The following is a 26,129-nucleotide window of genomic DNA, read 5'->3' as shown; positions in this document are numbered from 1 at the left end:
GAGCTCACGGTGGCAGCGAGCACAGCACGGCTATGTGTGGGCCCTCCGGCCTCAGCCTTTAGGGTTCGCCTGCAGCAGTGCCTTCAGCAGATTCAGTGGACAGGGAGGTGGTGCGGAGTGGAAATTGGAGCTGCTGAGGGTAGGGGGCGGGGTGTTTCCCAGCACGTGGGGAGGGTGTGACAGCACATCTCTAGGTCCTTGTCCCAGCGTCGGCTACCAGCCACTCTTAGGAGAAAGAGCAAGGTGCACGTGCCTGGCTGAAGGATTTCACTGGGAAGCAAAAGAGCCTGTGACTGTATCAGACACTCAGTTCCCTGCCCAGTGAGTTGGCTGCAAGGGGCCTGCAGGACCTCCCTCCACAGCTCCCAGCCAGAAACAAAGAAGGAAGGGGAAGCCCTGGTCAAGTTAATGGCAGCTAAAACGCTCCCAGTCCATTTATTGGCCACATGAGGTGGTCGTCAAGAAACAAGTTAGAAGGTTATCACAGGAAGTAGTATAATAAATGCCCGGCAGTACGAGGGGTTCAACAGAAGTGAACAAGGCACAAGAAAGAGGTGTGTGTTCAGGAAACAGGCCAGTCCCCACATGGAGCAGGTGACTCCTGTAGGCCTGTGAGGCTCCGGGTTGTCGTGTCTGGCTCTGGCCTGCTGGAGCACACGACCCTGGAGCCCACAGCCAGCTCAGTGGAGCTGAGCATCCAGTTCGTACTTCTCGCAGAACTTGTCAGTGAAGGGGATGCAGGTGAGGAACTCGCACCACTCACAGCGGACAGGATAGAAGTAGAAGAGGACCACCAGGCCAGCCAGGAGGCCCAGAAAGACCACCTGAAAGACGATGATCTGGCAGCGTTTCCGGTACAGGTCGAACTTGCCAAAGCTGATGTAGGGCAAGAAGGCGAAGGAGAGGAAGAGGCCACTGATGAACCCTGAGATGTGGGCAAAGTTGTCGATCCAGGGCAGCAGTCCAAAGGTGAAGAGGAAGAGCACCACGGCCAGCAGCTTGAAGAAGGCCCGCCAGGGCCGCGCCAGGATCTGCCAGCTCTGGAAGAGCTCCACAAAGAGGCAGGCCAGGATGCCAAACTGGGAGCCAGCCGGACCCACCTGGGGGATGGTTGGGGTAGCTATAAGGCTGTGGGGCTGGGCAGGCCCCCTGGACCCCAGGCCTCATCTTTGTGCCCCACTTCCCATGGCCCAGAGCATATTGGGACCGAGGATCCAACTGGAGATGCTCCCAGACAGTGCTCCATACGGACAGGTTCACAGCAGACTGCAGGTGCACACGGAGGACCCCCACCCTGAGGGCCGGCCTTACCTCTGCTCGGTACGGCAGGAAGATGGCACTGGCCAGGTTGCCGGTGACACCACTCAGCAGGTAGATGATGGCTATGCGGTGCCAGCCTGCCAGCTTCTCCAGGTCCCGCAGGACGGTCATCTGGAAGCAGATGGACACCAGGCAGTGCAGGATCCTGTAGTCAGTGGCAGGTGGGGGTTGGGAGACATTCAGCAGGGAAGTGACCTCCCTGCCACCCCCAGCCAGCCAATCCTGGGGACCCCGAGTCCCCCCACCCAGCCCACGGTGTCACTTGCCCGGCGTGCAGGAAGAGGGACAGCCACAGGCGGTAGAACTGGTCAGGCACCTCGGGGTTGAGGAAAGGCAGGAGCCCACACACATCATCCATGCAGTGCACCTGTGCAGAGCAGCCTATCAGCACTCACAGCAGCTGGGGGAGGGGAAAGACGGACACTCCGGACACCTACCTGAGAGCAGAGCGTGGCCTCCTCATGGAAGTAGCCCCTCATGAAGTCACAGTACTCCCGGGAGGTGATCTCACACCTAGAAAGGCAGGCCAGGGTTTGGAGGCTGCTGCCTTGCCGAGGGGGATTGCTGACATCCAGGGAAAGTGCAGCTGCACCGACCCACCTTTGTTGGCCCCGAAGAAGTCCAGACCCCCTCTGACCCCACACCCTTGGTATACTGGGTTATTTCAGGGTTTAGTCAGGGAGAAGGCACAGCCCTAGGGCGATGCTCTGAGCCCGGCGACCGGCTGCACTCGCTCACACGCACACCTACCTGCCCTTGGTGCCAATGCAGCAGGGCCGTCCTGTGATGACACAGTCCATATGGGGGTGGTTAGTGTGGTTCCCGGCGCTTTTTTTGGTGCAGATCTGGGTCACAAATGGGGACGAGCTGGGTCAGGGCCTCCCCCAGCCTTTGGCCCCACACCATGTTTGGGGGTAGAAGCAAAGATGGGCGGGCTCATGAAGTAGAAAATGGTGTGGCTTCCTTGACTTCAAGCAGCCACCACGCTCTGAGTCTCTATCACACTGGAATAATGTCACTTGACCTTTCAAGTCTCCATCTAGTTCTCTCGATCTACTTGCTCAGAGGGGCGGGCGTTGGTTGATGGACAGGCTGTGCAAGGGCCAGGTGCACAGCATCTGAAAACGTGAGGTGGTCCCATGATGGGAATCTCTGGCATCACCAATGGGTGGGGTGCGGCATTCTCCCCCACATGACAAGGAGGACTCCCTAACAGCCCCCACGGCAGCTCACCGGCCACTTGGTGATGTCTTCTGGCCACTCATGGGGGTCTTCAGAGGAGGGCTCATCACATACCCTGCACAAGCCAAGCATGTGGTCAGGCCCTGCTTCCAGCCCCTAGCATTGGCACCCTTCCAGCTAAGTCCCCAACAAGGGGAGCCCCTACACCCCCTGCACCACAGCCCCTGGGGAAGGTGCGGACAAAGGCAGGTGAGAGAGCTGCCGGCAGGACTAACCTGGGATCCTGGTGGCAGACAGACCCAAACTGTCTCTTGTGGCCGGCAAGCTCTGGGGTCCTGGGATGGATGGGCCACTTCACCCACACTGCCAGCGTGGACTGTGGGAGGGGCACACAGGGTCAGGTCCAGTTGGGTGAGGGCAATGAGGGGCACTCAGGGAGTCAGGAGTCAAAGGCAAAACCACTGAGCTCTTCCCTCCGCTTCTACAAGTCACCCCCACTCTTGAGATACACATGCATGTTGGAAAAGACTCTTACAAGGAGTTCAACAGCGTCATTCCTGTTAGCGGAAAATGAGAAACAACCTCTGTCCTAAATCAGGGAACTGGTATGGACCAGGGCATCTCCATACAAGATGATGTGATTAAAGTTTGGATGAATCTTTTTCAAAAAATTGCTTAGTGGAAAAGAGGCCAATACCACTTATGTAAGCTTTAAGACACGTGCTTGAAGAGTACCCCCAAATCAAAAGACCAAATCAGATGATGGTCTATGGAGCCAGGAGCTGGAGATGGGGGAGGGTGGGGATAAGGAGGACTGAATATGACAAGAAAGGCCCTGCACAGAAGGACGGCGAGATGTGCCAGGAACGAGGGCGAAGGATCACTCTGCTGAGTCTATCTGAGGTCTGAAGTAAAGAGCGAACACGAGGCAGACGAGGGTGGGAGTCCAGGGCGGACACGCACCGAGCACTCCTCCTCCGAGGTCTGCACGCAGCCGGACCTGTCGTTGCGCACGCAGCAGGCCGAGTGCTTCTCGCGCTCACGAGCTGAGCGAATGAAGCTGTGCACCTGCGGGTCCTGGCGCATGCAGGGCGAAAACTTGGCGCCCAGGTGGATGAGGGCCTCCTGCGGGCAAGGGTGACAGGCAGCTTCAGTCCGGGCCTCCTGCCCGCCGGGCACCTCCACGTCCCGCCCCCGCCGGCCCCGCCCCAGCCCTGCCCTCACCGAGCTGGGCCCGATCCAGAAGTTCTCCTGCTGCACGTACTTGACGTTCTCGTAGACCCCGCGGTTCCGCAGCACCTGGGAGGTGGGGGAGCGGGATCAGACGGCCCGACTCGGGCCCTCTCCTCCCAGAGCGGGGCGGGAGGGGGTCCCGTGCCCAGACTCCACTCGTCTGGGCCCGGTAAAGGCACAGGGGCTCACCGAGTCCACCGTTTCATGCTGCGAGAAGCCCACTGGCGCGATGCCATAGATGCACACGGCTAGAATGGTGACGAGCGAGTGCACGAAGGTGAGCCAGTAGGTGAAGAAGGGCCTGCGGGGTGGAGCGTCAGCGGCGGCCTCATCCCCAACCCGGAGCCCCACCCGGCCCCAGGAGCCTCCATCCCAACCCAGGCCTTGCCCGCCACGCCTACCTGTGGTCGTCCATGTCCTCGATCTGGCGCTTGACAAAGCTGTCGATGCGCTTGCGGTAGGTGCGGTTGGTGAGCCGTCCCACCATGCCCAGCCCGTACGGCCGCTTCTCCCGGGCGAAGAGCTTGCGCACGGGCACCGCGATGCGCTGGCCCCGCCGCGGCCCGGCTGTGCTCACCACCTCCTGTCGGAGCCGCACCTTGGGCTGCGGGGCTGCGGCGCCCTCCTTCTGCTTCCGCCAGCCTCGCTCCAGGGGCCTGGAGGGAGTCGGCGTTCATCTCCCGCCGCAGCCCCCCAAGCTGCTGCCGTCCCTCCCGGGGGTACCAGGGCACCCTGTCTCTATCCTGGTGAAGATGCTGGGCAACTTGCCCAGCATCTGCCTCCTCCTTGCCCCCAACACCGCGCGCCTCCGGGGATGGCAGGGAATCAGAACCGGGGCCCACTGAGTTCTGCAACTCAGCAAGTATCACCTCTGTCACCTCCAGCTCCCCGCTGGATTCTGTCCAGCCCCTGGGCTCTAAGATTGCTGTCCCATTCCACAGGCAAGCCATGAGGCTGGGCCATGCCCAGCCCTGGGTCTCCCACGCCCGGTGGCCAGTGAGTTCCCAGTCCATCCGTCCATGAGGCTAGCCCCTTCCGTCGCCCACGGAGGTGAATGCGATACCCGCTCAGCTGCTCCTGAGGGGCCCCCGGGTCTGTCTCTGGCCCCCTTCCCTGCCTGCCGCACTCACAGCATCAGATGGCTACGCTCAAGCTCGCTGCGGTCCAGGGCCCCGCCGGTGAGGTCCGCCTGCTCCGGTGCCCTCTCCCAGTCCTTCAGTGCTGCCTCCGATGGGGATTCAAAAACTTCGTCCGGGTATGTGGAGAGCTCCTCATGGAGGATACCTTCCTGAGCAAACACATGAGGTCAGGGTGGACGCAGGGATGAAGGGAACGGGGAGGCGGGCGACGCCCTGGGCGCTTCTTACCCGGGCAAAGAAGGACGTGTCCAGCTCATCCGGGAAATCAGTTGTGTCCTCCTCCAGAAAGCTAGCTGGAGTGAAGCTTCGGCGCTGTGCCCGGCGCAAGGTGCCATCCCTAACAGAGCGGCCCTGGGGAGGGGAAGTGAGCATGAGACCCGGCTGCTGGCTCGGCCCCCACCCCCACCTTTCACCCCTGCACCCACTTTCATCAGTGCTGCAGCCGCCCGGAAGCTCATCTTGGCCACCGACTCTCGCTTGCGCCGCCGCGGGAGACGGTGGAAACCGGAGCGGGAGCTGGAGAAGGAGCAGAGGGAGGCAGCACCCGGTGTGACGGGAGTGTGAGGGGCACTCAGGCCTTCTGCAGTGTCATCTGCCACACGGAAGGCTCGGCCACGGGCCAGGGGGTCTATGATCTGGAGGAGGGGAGGAGATGCTGGAGTCAGGGCCATGGGGGCTCCTAGCCCACCCAGACACACAGAGGCCTTGCACAGATAGTGTGACTGCTGCTCCTGACTCCTCATGGGCCCCTGGACAGCTGTACGGGCACCACTCCCACCCCACAGCACCTAGAGGTCCCGCCTGGAATGCTTCCCCATCCAGACACGGGTCCCCTCGTGCAATCCCAAGACCATGTCCCCATCCCAAGGTACCCCTTCCCAGAGACTGTTTCAGGTGCCTTCAAGGGCAGGCTGTCTGACCGCCCTTCCAGACTGTGAACTCCCAAAGAGTCTCTTCTGCTCAGGCTAGCTGTGTCTGCAGCCCCAGCCCCTGGGAGCAGAAGGAGGGGCCTGCAGGAGGCAGCAAGAGGCAGGCATACCTTCTGCATGCCCAGCTGGCATGGCCCCACATAGAGTGGGGGTGGCGTCTCGGTGCTGGTCAGTGACACGTTGTCCTGGCTGGGCAGATCCAGCTCCCGGAGGACCTGGGGCTTCAGCTTTCCGTAGCGCTGGCTGCAGTGACGGATGCTCTTGCGCTGCCACTTCTGGGTGCTGTCACTGTCCTTGCTCACTCCAAACCAGTCAGCGGTCCCCCTGGCATGGCAGGGACTCAGCAAGGGGCAGCCAGATCACCCCCTCCCAGGCAGGGGACTTCAAAGGCCCTCCTCTGGGGCGGCATGCCCTGTCCCAGGCCTGCAGTCACTCCAGGGGCCAGGGTCTGGGTGGGCAAGGTCTAATAAGAGGATGAGTGGGTTCCAGCCACCCCCTGAACTGTTAGCCAACTTCAAGATCCCACTAGACCACAGCTGGCAGGCTCTGCCCAGCTGAGTGCTTCATAGAGGCCCTAACCCCACCATCCCTGAGGGGCAGTTGAGGGGAGACACTGAGTCCAGAGAGGGAGCTGAGAGCTCAGCCCAAGAGAGCTTGGCCCCAGGACACCACAGGGCTCAGACAGCAGGTGCTTACAGGCCCAGGCAGGCTGTCCACAGCACTTGGACATGCAAACAAAACACTGCCAGCACCTGCCGTTAGGAGCCGCAGGGAATGCCAACCACGCTGGCAGCTCCCAAGAGGCCACATGCCAAGTACATGCCAGAAAACACCAACACACTCATGACCTGTATGAGATACCTGAGCAGGGACCAAGACAGAGACTGGCGCTGTGGGCAGGCCGTGCGGGCAGCCCAGGGACCCACGAGGGGCAGAGTGTGGACACGGCCGAAGCGTACTTGTCGGCTGCCAAGAGGCCAGAGCATCCGGGTGGTGGAGACAGAGAAGGAGAGAGTGAGTGCTGAAGAGAAGGGAGTGGAGCAGGGCGGTGGGGTGAGAGCGGTCAGTCTCCAGAACAGGAGGAGGGCAAGGGGATGTGGGGACCAAGACGGAGGAGGAAGCTGAGACAGGAGGGCCCCTTGTCCTCATTCCCATCCTCAGTGTGCCTGCCTCTGCCCCGCCAGCCCCCAGCGCCCACCCCATGGAGCAGCTGGGAAGTGCTGGTACCTGCGGATGGTCTGGGTGATGGACGCCTGGCGCTGCAGCAGCGACCGCCGGAGCTCATGGTGGGGCGAAGAGATGTGGGCTGTCTCGGCTGGCATACTCACACTCCTCAGGAAAGCCTGTCGCCTCAGGGGCTGGGCAATAGGGTCATGGTGAGGGTACTGGACAGGGGGCACCCACAGTCCCTGCTGGCCAGGGCCTACCTGCAGGAAGCTGGGCTCTTCTGCTGTTGGGGGCACCGCAGAGGGAATGTCCAGCTTTAGCCAGGGGGGCTTCTTGCGCTGCAGGCTGCTCGTGCTGTCCCTGCGGGCCTCACTCATGGTTCCCGGCAGAGCAAGGCAGGCCTGCAGGGCGTGGTGTGTTATTCAATAATGACAACGCTGACAGCTGAAGATTCACTGTGCCCAGACCCAGGAGGGAGCAGCAGTGATAAGCCCAACTGTGGTGCTCCTGTCCTCCACTGTCAGAGCCCTACTATGTGCTCAGCACTGACTTGCTCTCTGCCTGCCTTGTTCATCCCAACAGACAGTGCTGGGCACATCCTACGTCCTCAGAAAACGTTAAGTCCATGGGACAGCTATCTGAGCACCCACTGTGATCAGGATAGGGCTCTAGGTGCTCCAGGCACATTGGTGGAGAAACGAGACAAAATCCTTGCCCTCCGGGAGCTTGCAGTCTAGACAATAAACTTTTTACATAAGTGAATGTACCGGTTAAAAGATGCTAAGCGTGATGGGGGAAAGAAAACAAACTAGGGTTGCTTGACAGGGGGCAGCGAGGCCTCACTGTGGAGTGACAGCTGAGCAAAGGGTTGAAGGAGGGGAGTGAGCACAGCTGGGGTTCCAGGGGTTTCCACACACAAGGAACAGCCGATGTGAGGTCTTACTGACATGGGGCTCACCCTAGTCTGTGCCCAGGGCAAATCTCAGACCTGTCTTACCCAGGCCTCACCCTCTTACCCACCAAAACTTCCACTCCAGAGACAAAGGGCCCACTATGCACACGACAGCCTGTAAGGGGTGTGTGATCGGCCCACTGCATAGTGTCACCACATTCAGGAAAGATGGTGACAGAGCAGCAGCTGGTGGCCCAGGCTCCCTTTCACACAAATGACTTTCCAGAGACCACCTGGCCGCAGATGCCAGAGTGACCACCAGGTGGCAGCAGGTGCCCAGAAACAGCAGTGACGCTGCCCGGTGCTGGGGCTGCCGGGCATTGCGTGGTCAGCTCCACCATGGGCATCCCAGGCACCGGGCCAGAGCCCAGGGCAAGGCCCCAGAGCAGAGAGGCCAGGGTTCGATTCTGGCCACTACTGCCTGGCCACGTGACTGACTCCATTTCCCCCTTACACCTTCCCGGCAGACCTGCAGCTGTCCCCAACCCAGGGGGACCACACGGGGATTCCAGTGGAGACCCAAGTTGAGAAGGGCCCCTGAGCATGACATGAGAGATAGCAGGGGGCTGGCCAGAGCTTCCTGAAGCAGTTTTGGACAGAAAACCCCAAATTCCTCAGCCTCTTTAAAGAGCTGCAGCCTCTGACAGGCTCGGAGCTGCAGGGTCTGCAACCCACCCACTAAGGCCCCAGAAATGGCTTTCACTCACAGGTCTCACTCTCAGCTGCTTGAAGGAAAGTCCCACCTATGCGGTACAAATAGGGAAACTGAGGCCAGGAGAACACAGGCTTGCCTTGCTCAAGGTCATATATGGAGGGTAGCACAACTAGAGACAGCGCAGGGTGCTGCTCACAGCTCCTGATGGTCTTATGCCAACCAGGGACAGGCCTGGGACAGAGCTCACGGCTTCTCCCGACCCTGCACTACCAGGGAAAGGCTGGGAATGCTGCTCACAGCTCCTACGGGTCCTACACGGACCAGGACACAGGTGGGGGGGGTCCTTCCGCGATGCCTTCTGCTGGCTCTTATCCTACCCCTCGCACTCCAGCCCCTGATCTGAGCTGACTGTGCACTTCAGGTCCCAGGTGAGAGTTGGGGGGCAAAGCTTTGGGGCACTCCCCAGGCATGGTGCCCAGGGGTCGTTCCATCCACATGGCCCCTAAGGCTGAGTTCCTGTCCCTGGCCCATACTTGGCCTGGAATCAGGGGCAAGAGCCAAGGGCAGCAGCTTGCCTCCACATCACTGGGAATCCCTCCAGGGCTCCTCGCCCACGCAGAGCCCCAGAGTGTGACAGGGTCAGACAGGAAGGCATCCTGAGAACTGGGTGGGTCAAGATCCCTCTGGGAACAGCACCAGGAGACCCCTCTGCATCTGACGCATGGCCCAAACCCAGCCCAGACCTGCATGTCCTGGATACGGCCCAGCCACAGTGTGAAGGGGTCACAGCTCAATTTCCTCATCATCCCCCAGCGCTCTCTCCGCAGAGCACATGGACTGCAGTACCATCACCCTGCTAGTAAGGAGTAGTCAGGAGGGGCCACCTCTGAGTCTCAGACACTAAGGGTGGAATCGCAGACAGTGTCAGGCACGTTGGGAAGGCAGGTGGTGCTCGGGAAGGGGCTTCCGGAACCCACAGTGCTGGGACAGCATTCTGAGTACACCCCCAGCATGTTCTCACCCAGAAAACGGACGACTGCTCTTAGGCCATTATGGGGGCCAGAGAGCAGCAGGGCCCAGACTAGAGACTGGGGCCACTGCCAGGAATCAGCAGGCTGAATCCAGGGGGCCAGCCTCTCCAGGAGTCTCCACCTGTGTCCAGCGGCACCAGGCGACATCCAGCTGGTTCTTCACTCAGGAGTGTGAATGACTTTTGCCAACAGAGACCTTTGCCAGCTGATGGGCTCACACATATCCGTGACTCCCATGGCTCCTGCTCTCCACCGCTCCTCACACCTGACTCCCTCCCATCTCAGAGCCCTGCAAACGCATTCTACCCAACCTCCCCTGTGTTGAAGGACCTGCAGCCTCAGGCTGCTCCACTCCCCAGAGGTGGTCCTTGGCCTGGATCCCTGGGTACAGCACAGGACAGGAATTCATTTACATATGTATGGGCCACCGTCCTGTCACTGCTGGTTCCACAGTGCTCAGGACCAGCCTGGTCTGAAGCCACCACTGGGTAAACTGATCACTGAAGAACGCAGGCCATCCGGTCCCTAATCTGGGGTAACGGGGGATTCCTCAAGATGACCCCTCAACCGGCTCTGGGAAGAGGAGCCGTCTGCCATGAGCGGATGCGAGCAGGAACAGTTAGGGGGTGAGAAGAGCTGAGAGCTGTGAGCGTGCACGGGGAACCTGACCTCCCAGTACTGTCTCAGCCGGGGCCCACATTCAGCCCCAGGAGGCAGTAGAGTACTCAGCTCATGAGGGAGGCACCAGCCGCCATGCCTGTACATCCAGGTCTCCTGGGGTTCCCCCACCTCCACAAAAACCACTCCTGTGCTAGGAGTGCAGGCAGGAGGGAACCCGAGAACCCACTCAGTTACAGGTCCTGCGGGTGGGCAGTGCTGGGTGTTCTGGCCTGCCCCGCCCCTGTGCCTAGATCCCCATCTGGGCTCGAGTGGGTGGGATTCACAAAGGAAGAGCCGGAGTAGGCGTGGGGAGAGGCTGGCCCAGGCTGGACAAAGAGTCTGGCCAGGGAGCGGCACATTGCCCTCCCAGAGACAGTGGCTCAGTGTCCAGGCCTTCCCCAGGCGCACAGTGGGCTCTTGTTCCCAGAAAACCCCTCGGGGGATCCAAACAGTGTCTCCCCCACCCCGCTGACCCCTCAGTGTATGGGGAAACCGTGGCCCACGGAAGGCCTGACTGCCTGGGGTCACACAGTATCTGAGTCACTGCAGCAGCATCACAGCTGCCAGCCCAGGCCCAGCCCCATCAGGAGACACCCAAAGCCACAATGCATCCCAGGACCAGCTTGGGGACCGGGGGCAGGACTCTCAATGAGGCTGAGGGACGAGGAGGGTCAAGGGAGCCACTGGCGCCATGCACACCGAAGTCCACTCTGGCTGCCTGCGGAGCCTGGTGGGGAAGAGCTGGGTGGGGGATGGTGGAGAGTCCTGTTAACTCAGGTTTTTGCTCTGGGGATGTCTGGGGACCCATCAAGCTGGCCGCATGCGCAGGTGCAGGAAGAGCCAAAAAGCAGGAGCTGACGCAAGGAGGCTACTGGGTACAGCCCAGGCTGATGCTCAGGCCCCATGTGTCTCCACCACCTACAACCCTAAGCAAGCCTCAGCTTTCCCATCTGGAAATCAGGGGTCACGGCAGTGCCTGGCACAACAGGCAGCAGCTGACTCCACCACAGAGTGTCTGGTGCAGCCTGTGGGCACTTGGCACTCTCTGAGGGGCAGAAGCTGGGGGGTGAAAGGGCCCTAACTAGAGCATATGTAACAAGAGGGCAGCCCTGGGGACACCTGAGGACAGGACCCTCCAAAGGTGTCGAGTTTGGGAAAAGACTAGAGAGAAGCTCTGGCCAGTTGGGGCACAGACAGTGGCCACAGCCAGTGTGGAGCTGCAGCCTCAGGTGTGAGCAGCAGCCACCTCTGTGCTCAGGCCTGCCCTGCACACTCACGGGACCACGCTGGCAGGGACAACCGGCGGCAGAGTTGACTACCAACCCCAGGACCAGAACCATCAAGCCTGGGCTCTGCTCCGCCCAGGGAACTGCCTGCTGCCAAGGTCAGCTGAAGCAAGGGGCCTCACCCCGAGACACCTGCCCAGAAGTGTCCTCAGCTCACCTGAGCCTCATCCCAGGGGGAGGTGGCTCCTCCAGCCCCACCCACACGCTGCTCTCTGACCCTCAGTCTTGTGTTTGACTCCTAATCTGAAGCTCAATCCCAGATCTCCCTTGAGAAGGGGGTCGCCAGCTGTCTGGCAGCCTAGCATCCAGGTCTTCTGGATTAATGAAGGGAGAGTCACCCGGCCCCTCTGCCTTGTCTGTTAATGGCATCATGCCGAGAATGATATTTGCTAGGCCCTTTGCAAACCCCAAGGTGCTCTTCAACCCTCCCAGTGAAGCCTCTTCTTTTCTGTGGAAGAAATGAGGTTTAGGGTGGAACAGGGCAGGCCTAAGACCTTTGCAGGGTTCTCTCCAGGTCCCCAGCAGGACACACTGGCTCCCTACCTCCCCTCATCACCCTAGACAAGTAGACAGAACAAGAGGTTTCCTGCTACAGGCCATCTGTGAGGGAAGCCGCCCTAGGGCCTGGAGACACAGGAGTCCCTGAGGACCTGACCTGGGAGGGTAGTGCACAAAGGGGCCAGCACTGGGGAGGGGGCGGGGCGCTGCCCCAACGTTCAGCTAGCAAATGTGGCACAGGGGTCCCCAGAACTAAACCCCTGACTCAGTTGGGTCTGACAGTGGCTGACATGGCAGACACACCCAGGAATCAGGGGACGCCAAGTGCAGGTCAGGGCACCTGTCCAAGCCACACAGTCCGAAAGGGGATGGCAGCAAGGACTTAGCTACACTAGATTCTGGGTGTAAACTGCCTGGTAAGCTGGTCACTTCTAGTCCCCAGTATGGAGTCTAGCTGGGTCCCAGGAGTTAGGCGAAAGCACCCTTCCCAGGCTGGAGGTGGGAAAGGCCCACATCCCATGCCCACGTCTGACCAGAGGGCAGATGGACAGCCCAGTCACCAGTCAGAGCCCTCCAGAGGCATCCCTGACCGACGCTACACACATGCTCCCGGGTGCTCAGGCAACCCCGCAACCCCCTCCCAGGACCCACCAGAAGCAGGACAGGACTCGAGAGACCCCAGCAGGGAAACCAAGTCAGAGCAGAAATGGCTTCAGTCCTCAGCAGCCTGGCTCAGCTTCCTCAAACCAGATCCTGACTGATCACATTGGTCTGTCTAACCCCTGGGAGGGGTCCTCCGTATCCATCGTCCACGTAAGGAAACTGAGGCTCAGAGAAGCCAGTCACTGCCTGAAGTCCCAAAGCCTATAAGGGAGTTCAAAGCCTTGGGCCAGGTCTGCCCAGGAGCTATGGTAGAAGGGACCCTGTCTGCAGACCCCCAGAAGACAAGGCAGACCACCCGGGTTCTTCAGCCTTGTGGCTGTGGACAGCTGTCAGACCCCTCTGAGTCCCCTTGCCACCTGCTCCATCAGGGGCATCTCAGTTGAAGGAGGAAGGAGTCACCCCCAAAATCGTCCAACTCAGAAAACAGGCAGAGAAGCCAAGGAATCTGATCACTGGGCAAAATGTGATCCTGGCACAGACACGGAGGTGAGGGAACTGGAGCCAGTGTGGGGGAGGCCCTCACAGCTGCGAGCAACTGGGGGTGCCCTGGGCAGGCACTGCAGCTGGGAAGATCCTAGCGGAGGGCCTGATGGTCCCTGAAAGGCAGGGGAGACCTGGGCGACTCCCCCTAAACCAAGAGCGCTCCCTAGAAAGTCAGTTCCCCAAAGTGGGGGTTTGTCTGGCCAGCTCATGAAGGGTGCTGGTTGAGGGACAACAGCAACCCCCCTACTCTACTCCAGGGGCCTGCTTGTGCAATGGAGGCCAGCCAGCCAGTGAAGGCTGCTTGGAAGGGCTGGGAAAGGGTCTGAGGCCCAGTGCCTTCAACCTGGGACCACCAGACTCCCATGCACTCCGTTTGCCCCTGCCCCATTCTCAGGAAAAGGGGCCCAGCTTACCCAGAATGACCCCGGGTGGCAGGGGGCTCTGCCTCAGGGACTCTTTGAGCCCCAGCCAGCTGCTAGGTCCCCAGTTCCTGCCCACCCTTGGGGTGGGGGCTAGGAGGTTGGGGTTGGCTCCACACGGGTGGGGAGAACCCAGCCTGGGACTGCCCGGGCATCTAGCTGGGTCAAACCTGAAAAGCCAGTTTCATCCTTGAATCTTCTCCCCGTCTCCAACAGGAAGTCCCGTTGGCGGGTGGGAGTTCCCAGGATAGGAGTAGGGCCTCCAGACCTAGGCCCCACCCACCCAGACAGACACACACATTCACAACCTCAAGCGGCACACACAGAAGGAACTCTGGTCAGGACCACCTGGGCTGGAAGCAGGCCTTGGGGGGCCAGGGAAGATCCCCTGCTCATTCCCCACCCAGCCCCACAAACATGCCCCCAGCATGACAGCCAGTCAGGCCCTCTGCCAATGCCCTGAGCATCTGGGGTCTGGCTGCCACGCCAGCTGGGAGAAGGCCTGTCCCTGTTGGCCTCTGCACACAGAGTGAGGGTCTGTCTTTGGGAGTCGCTCCCAGACCACCCTGGAGCTTCCATGTTTACAGATCGGGGAGTCAGCGTGGTGGGGCAGAAGGTGGAGTCAGCCCCCCACCCCCAGTTCCACGGCTCCTGCTATTGCCCTCGGTGAGGGCGGCTGGGACACGGACCATCCCGCCTGGAGCTGGAGTTTCAACTTGGAGACACCACCCACCGGTGATGGCCGGGAAGGAAAATGTAGTGGGGGGAGCTCAGAGGAGCCTGGGGCACCCCCGGACTCCAGCCTCCCGCTCCTGGGACCCTCAGCTGTTGGGCGGGGGCTGGAGCCGAGCTGTCCGGCCAGGCCAGGCCGCTGGGACTGCTAATCCGGCCACGGGCTATTTTTGCGGCGCGCCGGGCGAGGAATCCGGGGCTGGGCCGCCTCGGCGGGCGACTAGGGAAACTCCGGGAAGAAAAGTCCGGCCGCCCCAGCGAAGACTCGCCGCGATCCCTCCCCGGCCCCGGCCCCGGCCCCGGCCCCGACACGGCCCCGGCCGCTCTGGGCAGCTCCGGCCACCGGGTGCTGAGGACGCGCCCCGCGCTCGGCGGACGCTGCCCCGGAACCCGCCCGTCCCCGGAGCCCTGCGCTCCCGGTCGCGCTCCCTCACCGCCGCCGCCGCCGGGGGTCCTTGGAGGGTCCTGAGGGCTCCAGGGAGGAGGGGCTGCCGCCGCTGGCCGGGAGGGCGCCCGCCCGAGTCCCCGCCCGCCGGTCCGGCCCGCCCGGGAATGCCATGGAGCGAGGGGCGTGCGCGCCGGGGGCGGGCCCGGCCGGAGGGGGCGGCCGCGCTGACTCAGGGCTCAGGAATGCGCGCCGCCCGCCCGCCCGGCCCCAGTCACCTCCTCCCGGAAGGCCGCTGGGCTCCTTCTCCGCAGAGGCCGCCCGTGGGGACACCTGGGGCTGGGGTCTCCGGCGCCTCGGCCCGACAGAGGGCCTGTTGGGAGCTGATGGCAGCGTCGGCGCTGAGCGGCTCGGCCTCTCCCCTGGCTCCAGATGGAGGCCTGACCTGTCCTCCTGCCCTGATTTGTGCTGAGAAGACGGGGAGTGAGGACGGAGGGCAGGTTCGGGGTAGAGGGTGGAGGACCGGTGGGTCTCCCCGGCTCCCCTAAACCCGACCTCACCCAGTCCCACTGAGCACTCACATTCTCACACACACTCACGCGCACCGATCACTCAGTCACACACACACCTTCCCACATTCTTCCACTCCATGCGTTCATTCGCCTGCACATGCACGGGCTCCATGCACCCACCTACTCATGTACATCTTTCTGTGGGTCCATACTCATCCCACTCACACAGGTACACGTGTGCTGTACACACGGATGCACACACTCGGTTCAGGACCACAGTAATTACCCCTCCCCCCGCCCCGTGCCCCCACCCCCAGAAGCCCTGCACCACCAGCAAGCACTCAGGCCAGGCTGCACCAGGCCCCACCTGAAGCCACTGAGCAGAGGCAGTGCAGTGTCTGCTGTCCACTCTGGGCTCTTGTCACTGTCTCAGAGCTCAGCGGCCACCCCGGGGTGGACTCATATCCCTGCACAATCTGGGCTGCACTCAAAATGGCCCTCTGCTTTCAGCTGGAGCTGCTGGTGGGAGTTTCCCAGCATTTCTCTCCTGACACTGGGTGGGTTGACCCACCCAGGGCACATCCCAGGGTGGGGGACGGGGTGCCAACAGCAGAGTACAGGCAGGGTTGTCCAGGAGCTCTGAGTGGTGGGGGCCGAGGCTTCCTCTGCAGAGAGGGTGCAGGATCCCTTCTTCCCGTGGGTCCCTAAGGATCCCTCGACAGGGTGCTCCCTCAGGCCTCGGACAAATGTGTCTTCAGGCCCTGTGCTGGTCACAAGGCTGCTGCTGCTTCAGTGCCATCCTCTAGGTCTGGGTGGCACCAGTCCTCTCCAAAATGAGCTGTTGCACCCAGTGCCCAGTGCAGACAATGGCCTGGTCCTTGGCTACACAGAAAAGAAAGGGGGCGATTTGAACTAAAGGTGCTGGTACACTTATGGGTAGATCCCAGAGCCTGGGCAAGAATCCTCTGCCCATATCCTTGTCCGTGCCACGGAACAGGGTGGTGCCTGCACATAGCGGGTCCTCTCTGAACACAAGCAGTATCAACACAATTCTCATGGAGAAGGAGATAATGAAAGCTTTGGAGGGGTGGAGGGGAACTCCACCAGGGGGATGACTGCCAGTGCATCAGGGACACCGGGTGAGAGGGAGCCTGCCCCGGTGCCAACACTCAGTGCTCCTGTAGCCTGCATGTGCCACCCCTCCCATGCCAGGCTCACAGCCAGAGACAGGACAGTCTCTGTGCGTAGCAATATTGACCCCTGCCAGGGATAAGCAAGCCCTACCGGGCCTGGATGCCCAGACTAGGCTAGCAGGGCCAGAAGTGGTGTCCTCTCTGGAAAGCTAGGGACTGGGCTTGCCTCCAAAGCATGCCACAGCTGGGCATCTGGTGTCAGCAGGTCTCCTCCTGCAGTGGACGCTGTCAGACCCCACCCAGACACGCTCCAAGTCCCAGACACTCATCGCCAGCTGCCAGGAGCACCAGCCACAGCTGGCTCAGAGCTGAAACACCCTACACCCAGCAGTCACCTTCGGTGGAGAGCATGCCCCAGTCCGCCCCTGCAGACAAATTCCCATCTTAGAGCCTGTGTCCAGGAATCCCCAGGTTCTCAGCCCACCCTGGCCTCCTGCGTGAGGTCATCAGAAGGATGATCAGAGCGGGGTCAATACATGTGTGCTCAGTGTCAGGCCTCTGAGCCTTCAGATGGCCTGAAGCAAGTGAGGAGTCACAGAAGTGAAAATGACCGGTTCCTGCTTTAACTGATGACATTCAGTTGTGAAGTTCCTTCTCCTGGCTCAGAAGCTCTCCCACTGAGCACCTTGTGACCTCCACCCCTGCCCACCAGAGAACAACCCCCTTTGACTGTAATTTTCCACTGCCTACCCAAATCCTATAAAACGGCCCCACCCCTATCTCCCTTTGCTGACTTTCTTTTCAGACTCAGCCCATCTGCACCCAGGTGAAATAAACAGTCTTGTTGCTCACACAAAGCCTGTTTGGTGGTCTCTTCACACAGACGCGCATGAAACTCAGGACTGTACCCGGTCCACATGGACAACTGTGTGCACATATGTGTGCCCTGCCTCATGCCTGCCCTACTACTCCCTGCTCTGGTGGAGGAGCCCCCTCTACGGAAACCCAGCTCCTGGTCCCTCTCCTCCTGCTTCCTGCACCCTGGAGAAACGGAAAACAGCTACAGTTGCCCAGCACTCACAGGGCTGGTGGGCAGGCGTCTGAGAATGGGTGGGTGTCTAGACCAACCCCAGGGTTTGTGGACCTCACACCAGGACACGAGAGAACGGGAGCCCTGACCAGTAAGAGGAGTGTTCTCAACAGCTACCCCAGAATCCTCAGCTCAGCTTTCAGGCCTCAAGTAATCACCCAAGGGGTCAGACCCTGGGCTTTGGAGAGTCCCTGGAATGATCGGAAGAAACTGCCCCTGCCTGGGGAGCTCCAGGGATGGGCCCATGACCAGCTCCTGGCTATTTGGGGAAGAGGCAGAAGTGGGCCAGGCCAGCCAGTGGCCTGAAGTCATAGGCTATTTCTGAGGCAGCTGCCCCCTCCCCATATCCCAGGGTTTGGCAAGGGGTTCCCATAAGCACCTGGGCCCAGGGTCCAGAGCACAGCCCCAGGCAGGGAGGATGTAGCTCACACACACCCCACTTCGGCCTGCCCAGTGGCTGCCTTCTCCGCCCAAGGAAGCTTTGACCCTCCAGGGCTCGCCAGACACAGAGGGCGCTGGAGACCAGTCAAGAGGCCAGCAGCCACCCTGCCGGGAAGCTGCCAGCTCAAAGCTGTGTAGAGGAGCCCATGGCCTCTGACTTGACACCCGCTTCAACAGTTGTCAGCACCCCCCTCCATCAGAGAGAAGACAGAGCCAGTGTGCTGGGCACCCTGGGGTCCTGAGGCTGATACTAGAACCCTGGCCCCTGTGGCCGATAGAGCCACATCTCTCAAGGACTTGCTTATAAAAGGCTCCAGTGACTGATGGCCACGCCTCCTACAGCTAGAGGCAACTCCAGCCCCTCCACAGCCCATGGCCTGTTGTGGAGGTCGGGGGTCAGGGCTGCTCACCCCAGCACCAATACTAGCCTTCACTCCTTTCAAAGCCTGGAGGGTGTCCTCATCTCCATCTTCCACTGATATCCTTGCCTCCTCCAACAAGCCTGTTCCAGCCCAGCAGTGGGACAAACTGGGAACAGAGGAGGCCCCAGGCCCTCCTCCTCTCACCTGGCACCACTTTCTCTTGCCCCGGACCAGCCCGCCAGCCCACTCTGCGGGCCACAGTTGGAACTCTCATCCCACCACTTCCAGCCTGTGGTGGCAGCCTCAGACCACAAACCAGGAAGTCCGGGGGGGCGGGTGTGGAGGGGCGGGGGGGCGCCCAGAGATTGCACAACCCGCAGCACTCAGGCCAGAACATCTGGAGAAGTTGGTTGTTGGCACCCCAGCGCCAGCCTCTCCACCTCCTGGAGCAGGGGCCAGCCTGCCCTCCAAGTGATTCTCTTTCCTCATAAGAAAGGTGGGGATAAAAACACCCCTCTGCGAGCCTCTGGACTCCCCATTTCTGCAAGGACCATGTATCACTTGTAAAACCAGAATAAATGTAAGTACAAAGTAACACCAACACTCTCCCTGCCCATCAAGAAGACAAAGGCTCAACTGGGGCCTCAGTTTCCCTACTAGACTGAGGGGGAGCACTGGGAGGATGGGGGACTACTCCCACCGGAAAGAGAGACTTATTGTTTGGAAGGCATGGCTGCAGAGGATAAGCAGGGAGGGTGTGGGATCACATCCAGGGCTGCTTTATAAACACGGATTGATGACACATTGTGCCCCCACCCCCGGAAGCGGCACACAGTGCTACAAACAGCTGGTGGCTTCCAGCAGGCGGCTCATGGCCCCTCCCTCCCCAGGAAGTCCTGGCTGGGGACCATGGGAGTGGGACGGCTGGTCAGAGGAGGAGACGCAGTTGGAGACCAGGGTCCTGCTCTGTTAGCCTTTCTGTATGTAGGACCAGGTGTCACACTCATCTGAAGGCTCCAGACACATGGCCCGTGCATCTGTCCTGCCCAGCGTCTCCCAGCTGACACAGCCAGGTACCCAATTGCTCAAGGCCTTTTCAGGTGCCCCTTTCCAGGACCAGGGTCACAGAAATCAAAGACACCTCAGGAAAAGCCCCTCGAGGGTTTTTGTATGGTAGAGGTGGATTGTGGCGTGGGAATGTGCCTGCCATAGGGGAGGGGCCCTGCAGACCCAGATAAACCCCCAAGTGGCCAGAAGTGGGGGATGGCTCTGCTGGGTGCTGGGGCTGCCATGAGCCATGGGAGCCAGCAGTGTGCCCAGCTCCCTCAGGGCCCGTCCCCTAGGCCCTTCTTTCCACTGGGCCAAGCACCGTCCCTGCTCCTGCCTAGGGGCATGGATCTGACTTGAGAGGTAGTGAGAGGTTACAGGCCGCTGGGCCTTGGGGAGGCCTCAGAAGGCTGCGCACTGACAGGCTGTGTTCAGGTCTGGCCTCAGTCTCTAGAAGGGGCTGGCTGCGCTCCAGCAGCCCCAACCCAGAAAGTGGGCGAACTCCGTTCAGCACCCTTGGGCGGAAAGAGGGATGAGGGCTCTGCGGCAGAGGCAGAATCCGCGCCGCTCCCTCCTTCCTTCCCCCCACCAGGCTGTGACAACCCCGGACCAGGGGCGGGGGCTTCCGCACAGGCCTGGAGCCCACTTCCCGGATAAGGACTCCCTGGCCCACTCCAGACTAGGGCTGGGGCGCTCTCCCAGGCGCGCACTCCGCAGACGCCACACCGGAAAACACGTCTGCGGCCTGCCCCCTCCCCCAAAGCACGACCACTCCGCCCCGGCCCCTCGAGGACCCACTCAGGTTCACGATTGGCCCGTCCTCTTGGGTGGTCTGACCACCCGCTGGTGGAGTGGGCTCTGAGGCCGCCAGGCGACCAGGGGGCAGGCGGGGACGGACAGCGGGTCATTGGGAGGGGCGCCGGGGCACAGTGGGGTGCTCGCCCCAACCCCACCTGCCCCTTCCCCGCTGTCGCTCCGCAGGCGCCGAATCAGGCCCGGGCCTGGGTCAAGAACTGGCGGTGGCCTCTGGGAAGAGGATCCACCTCCGTGGGGTCTGCCCCGCCCCGTGGGCGCAGCCCGTTCCCGGCGCTCGCTGCCCCCCTTCCCGGCTTCCGTCCCGTTCTGCGCAGGCGCCGCTCCGCCCCGGTCCCAGCGGTGCTTCCGGGGTCGGCGGCGGCTGGGGTCGGCGGCTGCTGGTCTCTGTGCCGGGGTCCGAGCCCCACGAAGCCCCGACCCGAGCTGCCGGATGCCTGCGCGCAGCGGGGCCCAGGTGAGCGCGCGCCTCGGCCGCCCCGCGGAACAGACGCGCCCACCCCCAGGCGCAGCAGCGAGCGCGGCCGCCGGAGCGGGAGTACCGGGGACGGGCGTTCCGCCCACCGCCCCGAGGGTTGGGGCAGAGCCAGAGCGTAGGCCAGGGGCCAAGCTCGGGCCGAAGGCAGGGGCCGCAGCGCCCGGGGGCAGAGCCCAGGGCGCGTTGGCAGCGCGGGCCGAGTGCGGAGACGGTCACGTCAGCGTCCTTTCCAGGCCGACTGGCAGTCTCCGTTCGACATGAACGTCAGCACTCCCGTTAAAAATAATGCATCTCTCCCATGCCAGGAGGATTTAGGTGCTGCTGAAGACCAGCCCTCCGGGTGCTGCCAGGCCGACGCTGACCCGCCCCCTTTATCTTTCCTCCTTTGCCCCAGGACAGCTGAGGATGTGTGGTCAGGTTCCCCCTACACATGGGGAGGCCACAGGTGGGAGGCTGGGGGCCTCCTGGGTCTCAGCAGACCCTCCTAGTCCCTCAGGAGACCTTGCCTTTGCCCCACTTGTTCGTTATCCAACCTGGGCCATGAAGCAGAGAACAGTTAGGGATCCTGAGCACATGGGATGGGGCCAGGCCAGTGGTCACCCCGGTACTCACCCCTCCCTGTGTGTCAGGCCTTGGGGGCCATTCCAAGGATTCTGACACACTGGGATCCCTGCTAAGGCCCTGCCAAGGTCCTGGCTGTGTTTTGAATTCCTGGTAGGGGTTGGATGAAAGGGCAGGGTTCCAGAAACCAGCTCAGACATTTGCTTGGGACCTGCATGATGAGTGGGAATCAGAGGGCACCAGCCCTGCTGTCCCAGGCTCCGGCCACCATTTGCTCTCCAGGTCGTGCAGCCTGAGCCCCCATGCTGTGCAGCTCGCACATATGTGGGGCAGAGCAGCCACCCTGCTACCTCCAGCAGCAGCCGTCCATCAGATGTAATCATTTCCTGAGGCCTCGACTGTGTCGGGGTGTTTGTGCCTTATAACTACCCACAGGATGGTCACCCCCGCTTTGCAGATGAAGAAACCGAAGCAGGTGGTCAAATCCAGTCCTTGCACTTCCTGAGCCTGACCTTACCACACAGCTGTCTTCTATTCGGATGCTTATTTATTTATTTTTCCCATTACAGTTTTCCGGAAGGATGGGGCAAAAAAAGCAGCGACTAGCCAAAGCAGAGCAGCCACACAGCCCGTCTGACACAGCCCAGGCACCTTGCCCCAAGGAGCCCTGTTTGGGACCACCCACCACCCTGGGCCCATACCGCAGCATCTATTTCTCAAGCCCGAAGGGCCACCTTACCCGACTGGGGTTGGAGTTTTTCGATCAGCCGGCAGTCCCCCTGGCCCGGGCATTTCTGGGACAGGTAATGTGAACATAGCAACGTGGTCTCTCCTAAAGTGCCTGTCACTGCAGTTGTCCCTGAAGCCCTGTCCGCTGCCTGCTGGACTTGGCCCTCGGTTAGTCCTCCTTGTCCTCGTGCAGTTAGCTGCTTTGCTCACACGGGTCCCTGGATAGCTCCTCTCAGTTGCCTGAGATCATCTGAGAAGAATGTGGAGATTGTCAGTGTTGTTTGCCCAGGGTGCAGCAGGGGTGCCACTGCCTTCCCCCCGGCTTCGGGTATTTAGGGCAGGAGCACTTGCACTGTTAGCCTTCCTCAGCTGGAATCCTCCTCAGTTTTCCCACACATGGGAACTGTGGCTGTGGCCAGTGTTCGGCTGCCCCTTCCCACTGTAGTGGCTCTCAGTGCAGTGCTGGCTTCCCAGGGCCCTGCAGTGTAGGTCCAGGATCTGGACTCTGCCTATCAGACTTGAGTAAGCAGGGACTGCCCAGGGCCCATCCTGGTGGGCCTGCGCTGCAGGCTGTCCCTACAAGCAAACGCTCACACAGCCATGGCATCTTGGCTGGATCTGTTGCAGCGCCGTCTGGGTGGTGGTCCTCAATGCCAAAGCCCCAGGCCTGCCTTTCTGGTTCTCCAGAGGCTCCAAGGCCTTCTCTTTGCCCTTTAATGAGCCTACTTTTATGTTATAATCACCAAGAAGAGCCAGAAGAGAAATACCAGTGGCAGGAATTGGGTACTAAAGGAGCAGACCCTAGAATGTGGGCCTGATCTCGTGGAGAACAAACAACATTCTGTCCCCATGTGGATCCTTCTAAAAGCACCTTAAATGGGCATTTGTGGCCAGGCATGGTGGCTCATGCCGGTAATCCCGGCACTGTGGGAAGCCGAGGTGGGCAGATCACAAGGTCAGGAGATCGCGACCATCCTGGCTAACACAGTGAAACCCTGTCTCTACTAAAAATACAAAAACAATTAGCCGGGCGTGGTGGCAGGTGCCTGTAGTCGCAGCTACTCAGGAGGCTGAAGCAACAGAATGGCGTGAACCTGGGAGGTGGAGCTTGCAGTGAGCCAAGATCGCGCCATTGCGTTCCAGGGCGACAGAGTGAGGCTCTGTCTCAAGGAAAAAAAAAAAAAATTAGCCCGGTGTGGTGGTGGGTGCCTGTAGTCCCAGCTACTCGGGAGGCTGAGTCAGGAGAATCTCTTGAACCCGGGAAGTGGAGCTTGCAGTGAGCCGAAATCACGCCACTGCAATCCAGCCTGGGCAACAGAGTGAGACTCTGTCTCATAAAAAAGAAAAATTATCTGGGTGTCATGGCGGGTGCCTGTAACTCCAGCTACTCGGGAGGCTGAGGCAGGAGAATCGCTTGAACCCAGGAGGCAGAGGTTGCAGTGAGCTGAGATCACGCCATTGCACTCCAGCCTGGGCGACAGGGCGAGACTCTGTCTCAAAAATAATAAATATGATGGGCATTTGTGATACAACAACACGGTACATGTGGCAGGTGCATTGTAGGAGCAGGGCAAGGGCCCAGCATGGCATCAGGGACCACAATACGTTTGTCTCTATTCAGCATCCTTGGCAGGCCACAGTCATGCCCACCTGAGCCCACTGGTGGACAAGATGATGTCCAGCAGAGAAGAGGGTGTTTCACCATGTGTCCCTTGGAGTAGGGACAGCCCTCTCCATAACCTCCCAGTGGATGCCCTTGCAGACCCCTCAACCAGGCTTGGGTCATGCACTCATCCCTAAAAGGGTCACTGCAGTGAGTTGCCATGAAATCCCAGGCCACTCTCTGGGCTGAGGAGGGTGTGGTGTCCCCCAGGAGGCTCTGCCAGCAAGGAAGAGGGTGTGTGTGTTGGCATTGGGGGTGGGGTGAGAGGCCCCGGTATCTGCCATTGGTGGAAATGGTATCAGAGTGAAATCCAGATCAGAAATTTGGGATGGAAAAGGAAACCGTGAGAAAAGGGCTGTGGGAACCTCCTCTCCAGAATGGTAGTTGGGCCCCCCCAGTGTGCCCCCACGGAGGCAGAGGAGTGTGCGGCGTGAAGCCCCATTCCCTCTACGCTCCAGGGAAGATGGAACAGGGCCCCCCCTTCTCCCCTGGACGTGGTCTGGCCAAGCCTGGCCTCTTCACTTCTGTCCTCACGGTTCTGGATGCCTAAGGATTTCTGGGCTTCCAGCACAGGCACTGACCCCTTCTTCTCTCCACCCTATCTCCAGGAAGGCCTCCTGAATGCTCCCCCAGCAAGCATCTGAGCTCCAGTGCTCCTCCTCCCCAGCCCATGATACTGACCATGGCCTCTGGCACCACAAGGCTTCCTGGGCTGAGGCGAAGGTGGTCTGGCTCTCCAGCTGACACCTCTGGCCTAAAAACGAGACAGGTGCTGGGGATGTGGCTGGTCCCCAGTGCTCTGCTGTTAACTCGGGCTCCAAGCACCGAGGGCACAACTGTTGGCTGTTACCAAGACCATGGTCCAGGCTGGGGCACCGTGGGGCAGCTGGGCCCACTGCTCAGAGAGGCCTTAGAGCCGGAGGGTGGGAGCTTCGTATGAGGGTCCCTTGTGGCCACCTCAGCAGCCCAGGTTTAGGGGACTTCACAGGCTCTGGGATTTCCCAGGGAGCTGGTGTGGGGACATCCTTGGGGTCCTGTGCCTTCCATGATGCCTGGCCTCATGCTAAATGCTGATGGTCTTCGCAAGGGTACTTGGGAAAGGAGGAAGCTGGAGAATGGAGGGCCCTGCTGAGAGGACTTGGAGGTTGACCTGCAAGGTGAATCCACCACTGCTGGTTCCCAGCCCTGCCCTGGCTGTGGCCTGAGGTGTCTTCGGCCTGTGGTCTCCTGGTCTAGCAGGACTGGAGGAGACAACTGGTGCCCTCAACAGCCATATTCAGACTCAGCAGGAGCAAGAGAAGAGGCAGGATGGAGACGGGGCAAGGTCCCTGGCTAGACCTGGGCAGCTGACACATCCTGAGCTGGGGAGATGAGGTCCAGGCTGGGCACTGTTAGGGTGAGTGGACCCCCATCCCTTCCTGCCCTGAGCAGAAACTGACTTCGCACAGGTCCTAGTCCGGCGACTTCCTAATGGCACAGAACTCCGAGGCCGCATCGTGGAGACTGAGGCATACCTGGGGCCAGAGGATGAAGCTGCCCACTCAAGGGGTGGCCGGCAGACCCCCCGCAACCGAGGCATGTTCATGAAGCCGGGGACCCTGTACGTGTACATCATTTATGGCATGTACTTCTGCATGAACATCTCCAGCCAGGGTGAGCAGTGCTGGGGCATGGGGGGTTGGCGGTTGAGGGGCTGGAGGGCTGGCAGAGCCCCGTCGACTACCAGCCTGGGGACCACCAGGAGGACTGATGTGGGACAGATATTTGAGCAAGGAAGTGCCATTTCCAGGGCCAGGTCAGGGTTTCAGGAGCTCTGGCTGCAATGACGGGGCAAGGTTGGTTAGAGGAGTAGAAAATGTTAGTTGGGGCCAGTTGTGGTGGCTCACACCTGTAATCCCAGCACTTTGGGAGGCTAAGGCAGGCAGATCACCTGAGGTCAGGAGTTCAACACCAGCCCGGCCAACATGGTAAAACTCCGTCTCTGCCAAAAATACAAAAATTAGGTGGTCATGGTGGTGGGCACCTGTAATCCCAGCTACTAGTGAGGCTGAGGCAGGAGAATCACTTGAACCCGGGAGGTGGAGGTTGTGGTGAGCCAAGATCACGCCACCGCACTCCAGCCTGGGTGACAAGAGCGAAACTCCGTCTCAAAATAAAAAGAAAGGGTTGGTTGGTTGGAGGCAGAAAGGAGACTGAGGGCACAGGTGTCACCTGCCCTTGATGGAGGCAGCACATGAGGATTAGAAGCTAGTTTGAGAAGAGGATGATCGCAGTGCCAAGAAGAGCAGAGTGGTCAGGTTGCCAAGGACGGAGCAGTGGGCACAGCAGCGGGGAGTTAGGGTGGGCAGAGAAGTAGGCGAGGACAGGGAGGTTTGGCAAGATCAAAGGGGTCGTATTTTTGTCAGGATGTGGAACTTGGATGTGCTGTGTGTGAAGGAGCCAGGGCAGGGGGTGTGGTGATGAGGGCGGCCAGGCTTTGACTCTTTTCCAGGCGGCTCTGGGGGCTCAGTGAGACTGTAAGGGGCATGTGTCTTGGCGGCTCCGGGGCTCAGTGAGACTGAGGGGC

At 60.7% G+C, this 26,129-nt stretch overlaps 3 protein-coding genes across 6 annotated transcripts in view; 1 reads left to right on the top strand and 2 right to left on the bottom strand.

Annotated features, from left to right (window-relative positions):
* Positions 1-400: 400 nt before the first annotated feature.
* Positions 401-14,894, bottom strand: RHBDF1 (rhomboid 5 homolog 1). Its single transcript, XM_023189084.1, has 18 exons — positions 14,784-14,894; positions 7,231-7,371; positions 7,031-7,161; positions 5,914-6,127; positions 5,300-5,509; positions 5,103-5,225; positions 4,866-5,023; positions 4,137-4,391; positions 3,925-4,036; positions 3,727-3,801; positions 3,466-3,627; positions 2,778-2,878; positions 2,554-2,617; positions 2,071-2,165; positions 1,758-1,833; positions 1,587-1,687; positions 1,312-1,465; positions 401-1,100 (listed from the first exon to the last, which is right to left on the bottom strand). The coding sequence occupies exons 2-18, from the start codon at positions 7,345-7,347 to the stop codon at positions 681-683; spliced, it is 2,568 nt and encodes an 855-aa protein (XP_023044852.1). The 5' UTR covers positions 7,348-7,371; positions 14,784-14,894; the 3' UTR covers positions 401-680.
* Positions 14,895-19,181: 4,287 nt separating this feature from the next.
* MPG (N-methylpurine DNA glycosylase) overlaps positions 19,182-26,129 on the top strand; it is an 8,793-nt gene continuing 1,845 nt past the window's right edge. Inside the window, exons 1-4 of one of the 3 annotated variants that reach the window (XM_023189080.2) lie at positions 20,366-20,589; positions 21,454-21,646; positions 21,741-21,974; positions 25,012-25,216. In XM_023189080.2, coding sequence (XP_023044848.1) covers positions 21,608-21,646; positions 21,741-21,974; positions 25,012-25,216 — 478 coding nt within the window. In that variant the 5' untranslated portion in view covers positions 20,366-20,589; positions 21,454-21,607. Of the gene's footprint in view, positions 19,346-20,306; positions 20,590-21,453; positions 21,647-21,740; positions 21,975-25,011; positions 25,217-26,129 lie in introns of those variants that run through there. The other 2 variants (XM_023189082.2, XM_023189081.2) reach the window with 2 other exon arrangements.
* Positions 21,703-26,129, bottom strand: part of NPRL3 (NPR3 like, GATOR1 complex subunit) — a 63,970-nt gene continuing 59,543 nt past the window's right edge. The window contains exons 15-16 of one of the 2 annotated variants that reach the window (XR_002725672.3): positions 24,245-24,317; positions 21,703-22,150 (exon numbers count right to left, since the gene is read on the bottom strand). The gene's annotated coding sequence lies outside the window, so the exon portion shown is untranslated. The remainder of the gene's footprint in view (positions 22,151-24,244; positions 24,318-26,129) is intronic. The other variant, XM_023189069.3, reaches the window with a different exon arrangement.

Source organism: Piliocolobus tephrosceles, chromosome 17 (assembly GCF_002776525.5).
Source record: "Piliocolobus tephrosceles isolate RC106 chromosome 17, ASM277652v3, whole genome shotgun sequence".
NCBI classification, from domain to species: domain Eukaryota; kingdom Metazoa; phylum Chordata; class Mammalia; order Primates; family Cercopithecidae; genus Piliocolobus; species Piliocolobus tephrosceles.
This window is presented reverse-complemented; position numbering and strand designations above follow the sequence as displayed.

What these genes read in the sequence shown, in the direction of transcription:
- RHBDF1 (XM_023189084.1), bottom strand. Translation starts at nt 7,347, where the DNA reads ATGAGTGAGGCCCGCAGGGACAGCACGAGCAGCCTGCAGCGCAAGAAG. An exon ending in ATCACCCAGACCATCCGCAG is followed by an intron (nt 6,128 to 7,030) that starts GTACCAGCACTT and finishes CTGCCATGCCAG; the next exon opens with GGGGACCGCTGACTGGTTTG. An exon ending in GCCAGCTGGGCATGCAGAAG is followed by an intron (nt 5,510 to 5,913) that starts GTATGCCTGCCT and finishes CCCCTCCTCCAG; the next exon opens with ATCATAGACCCCCTGGCCCG.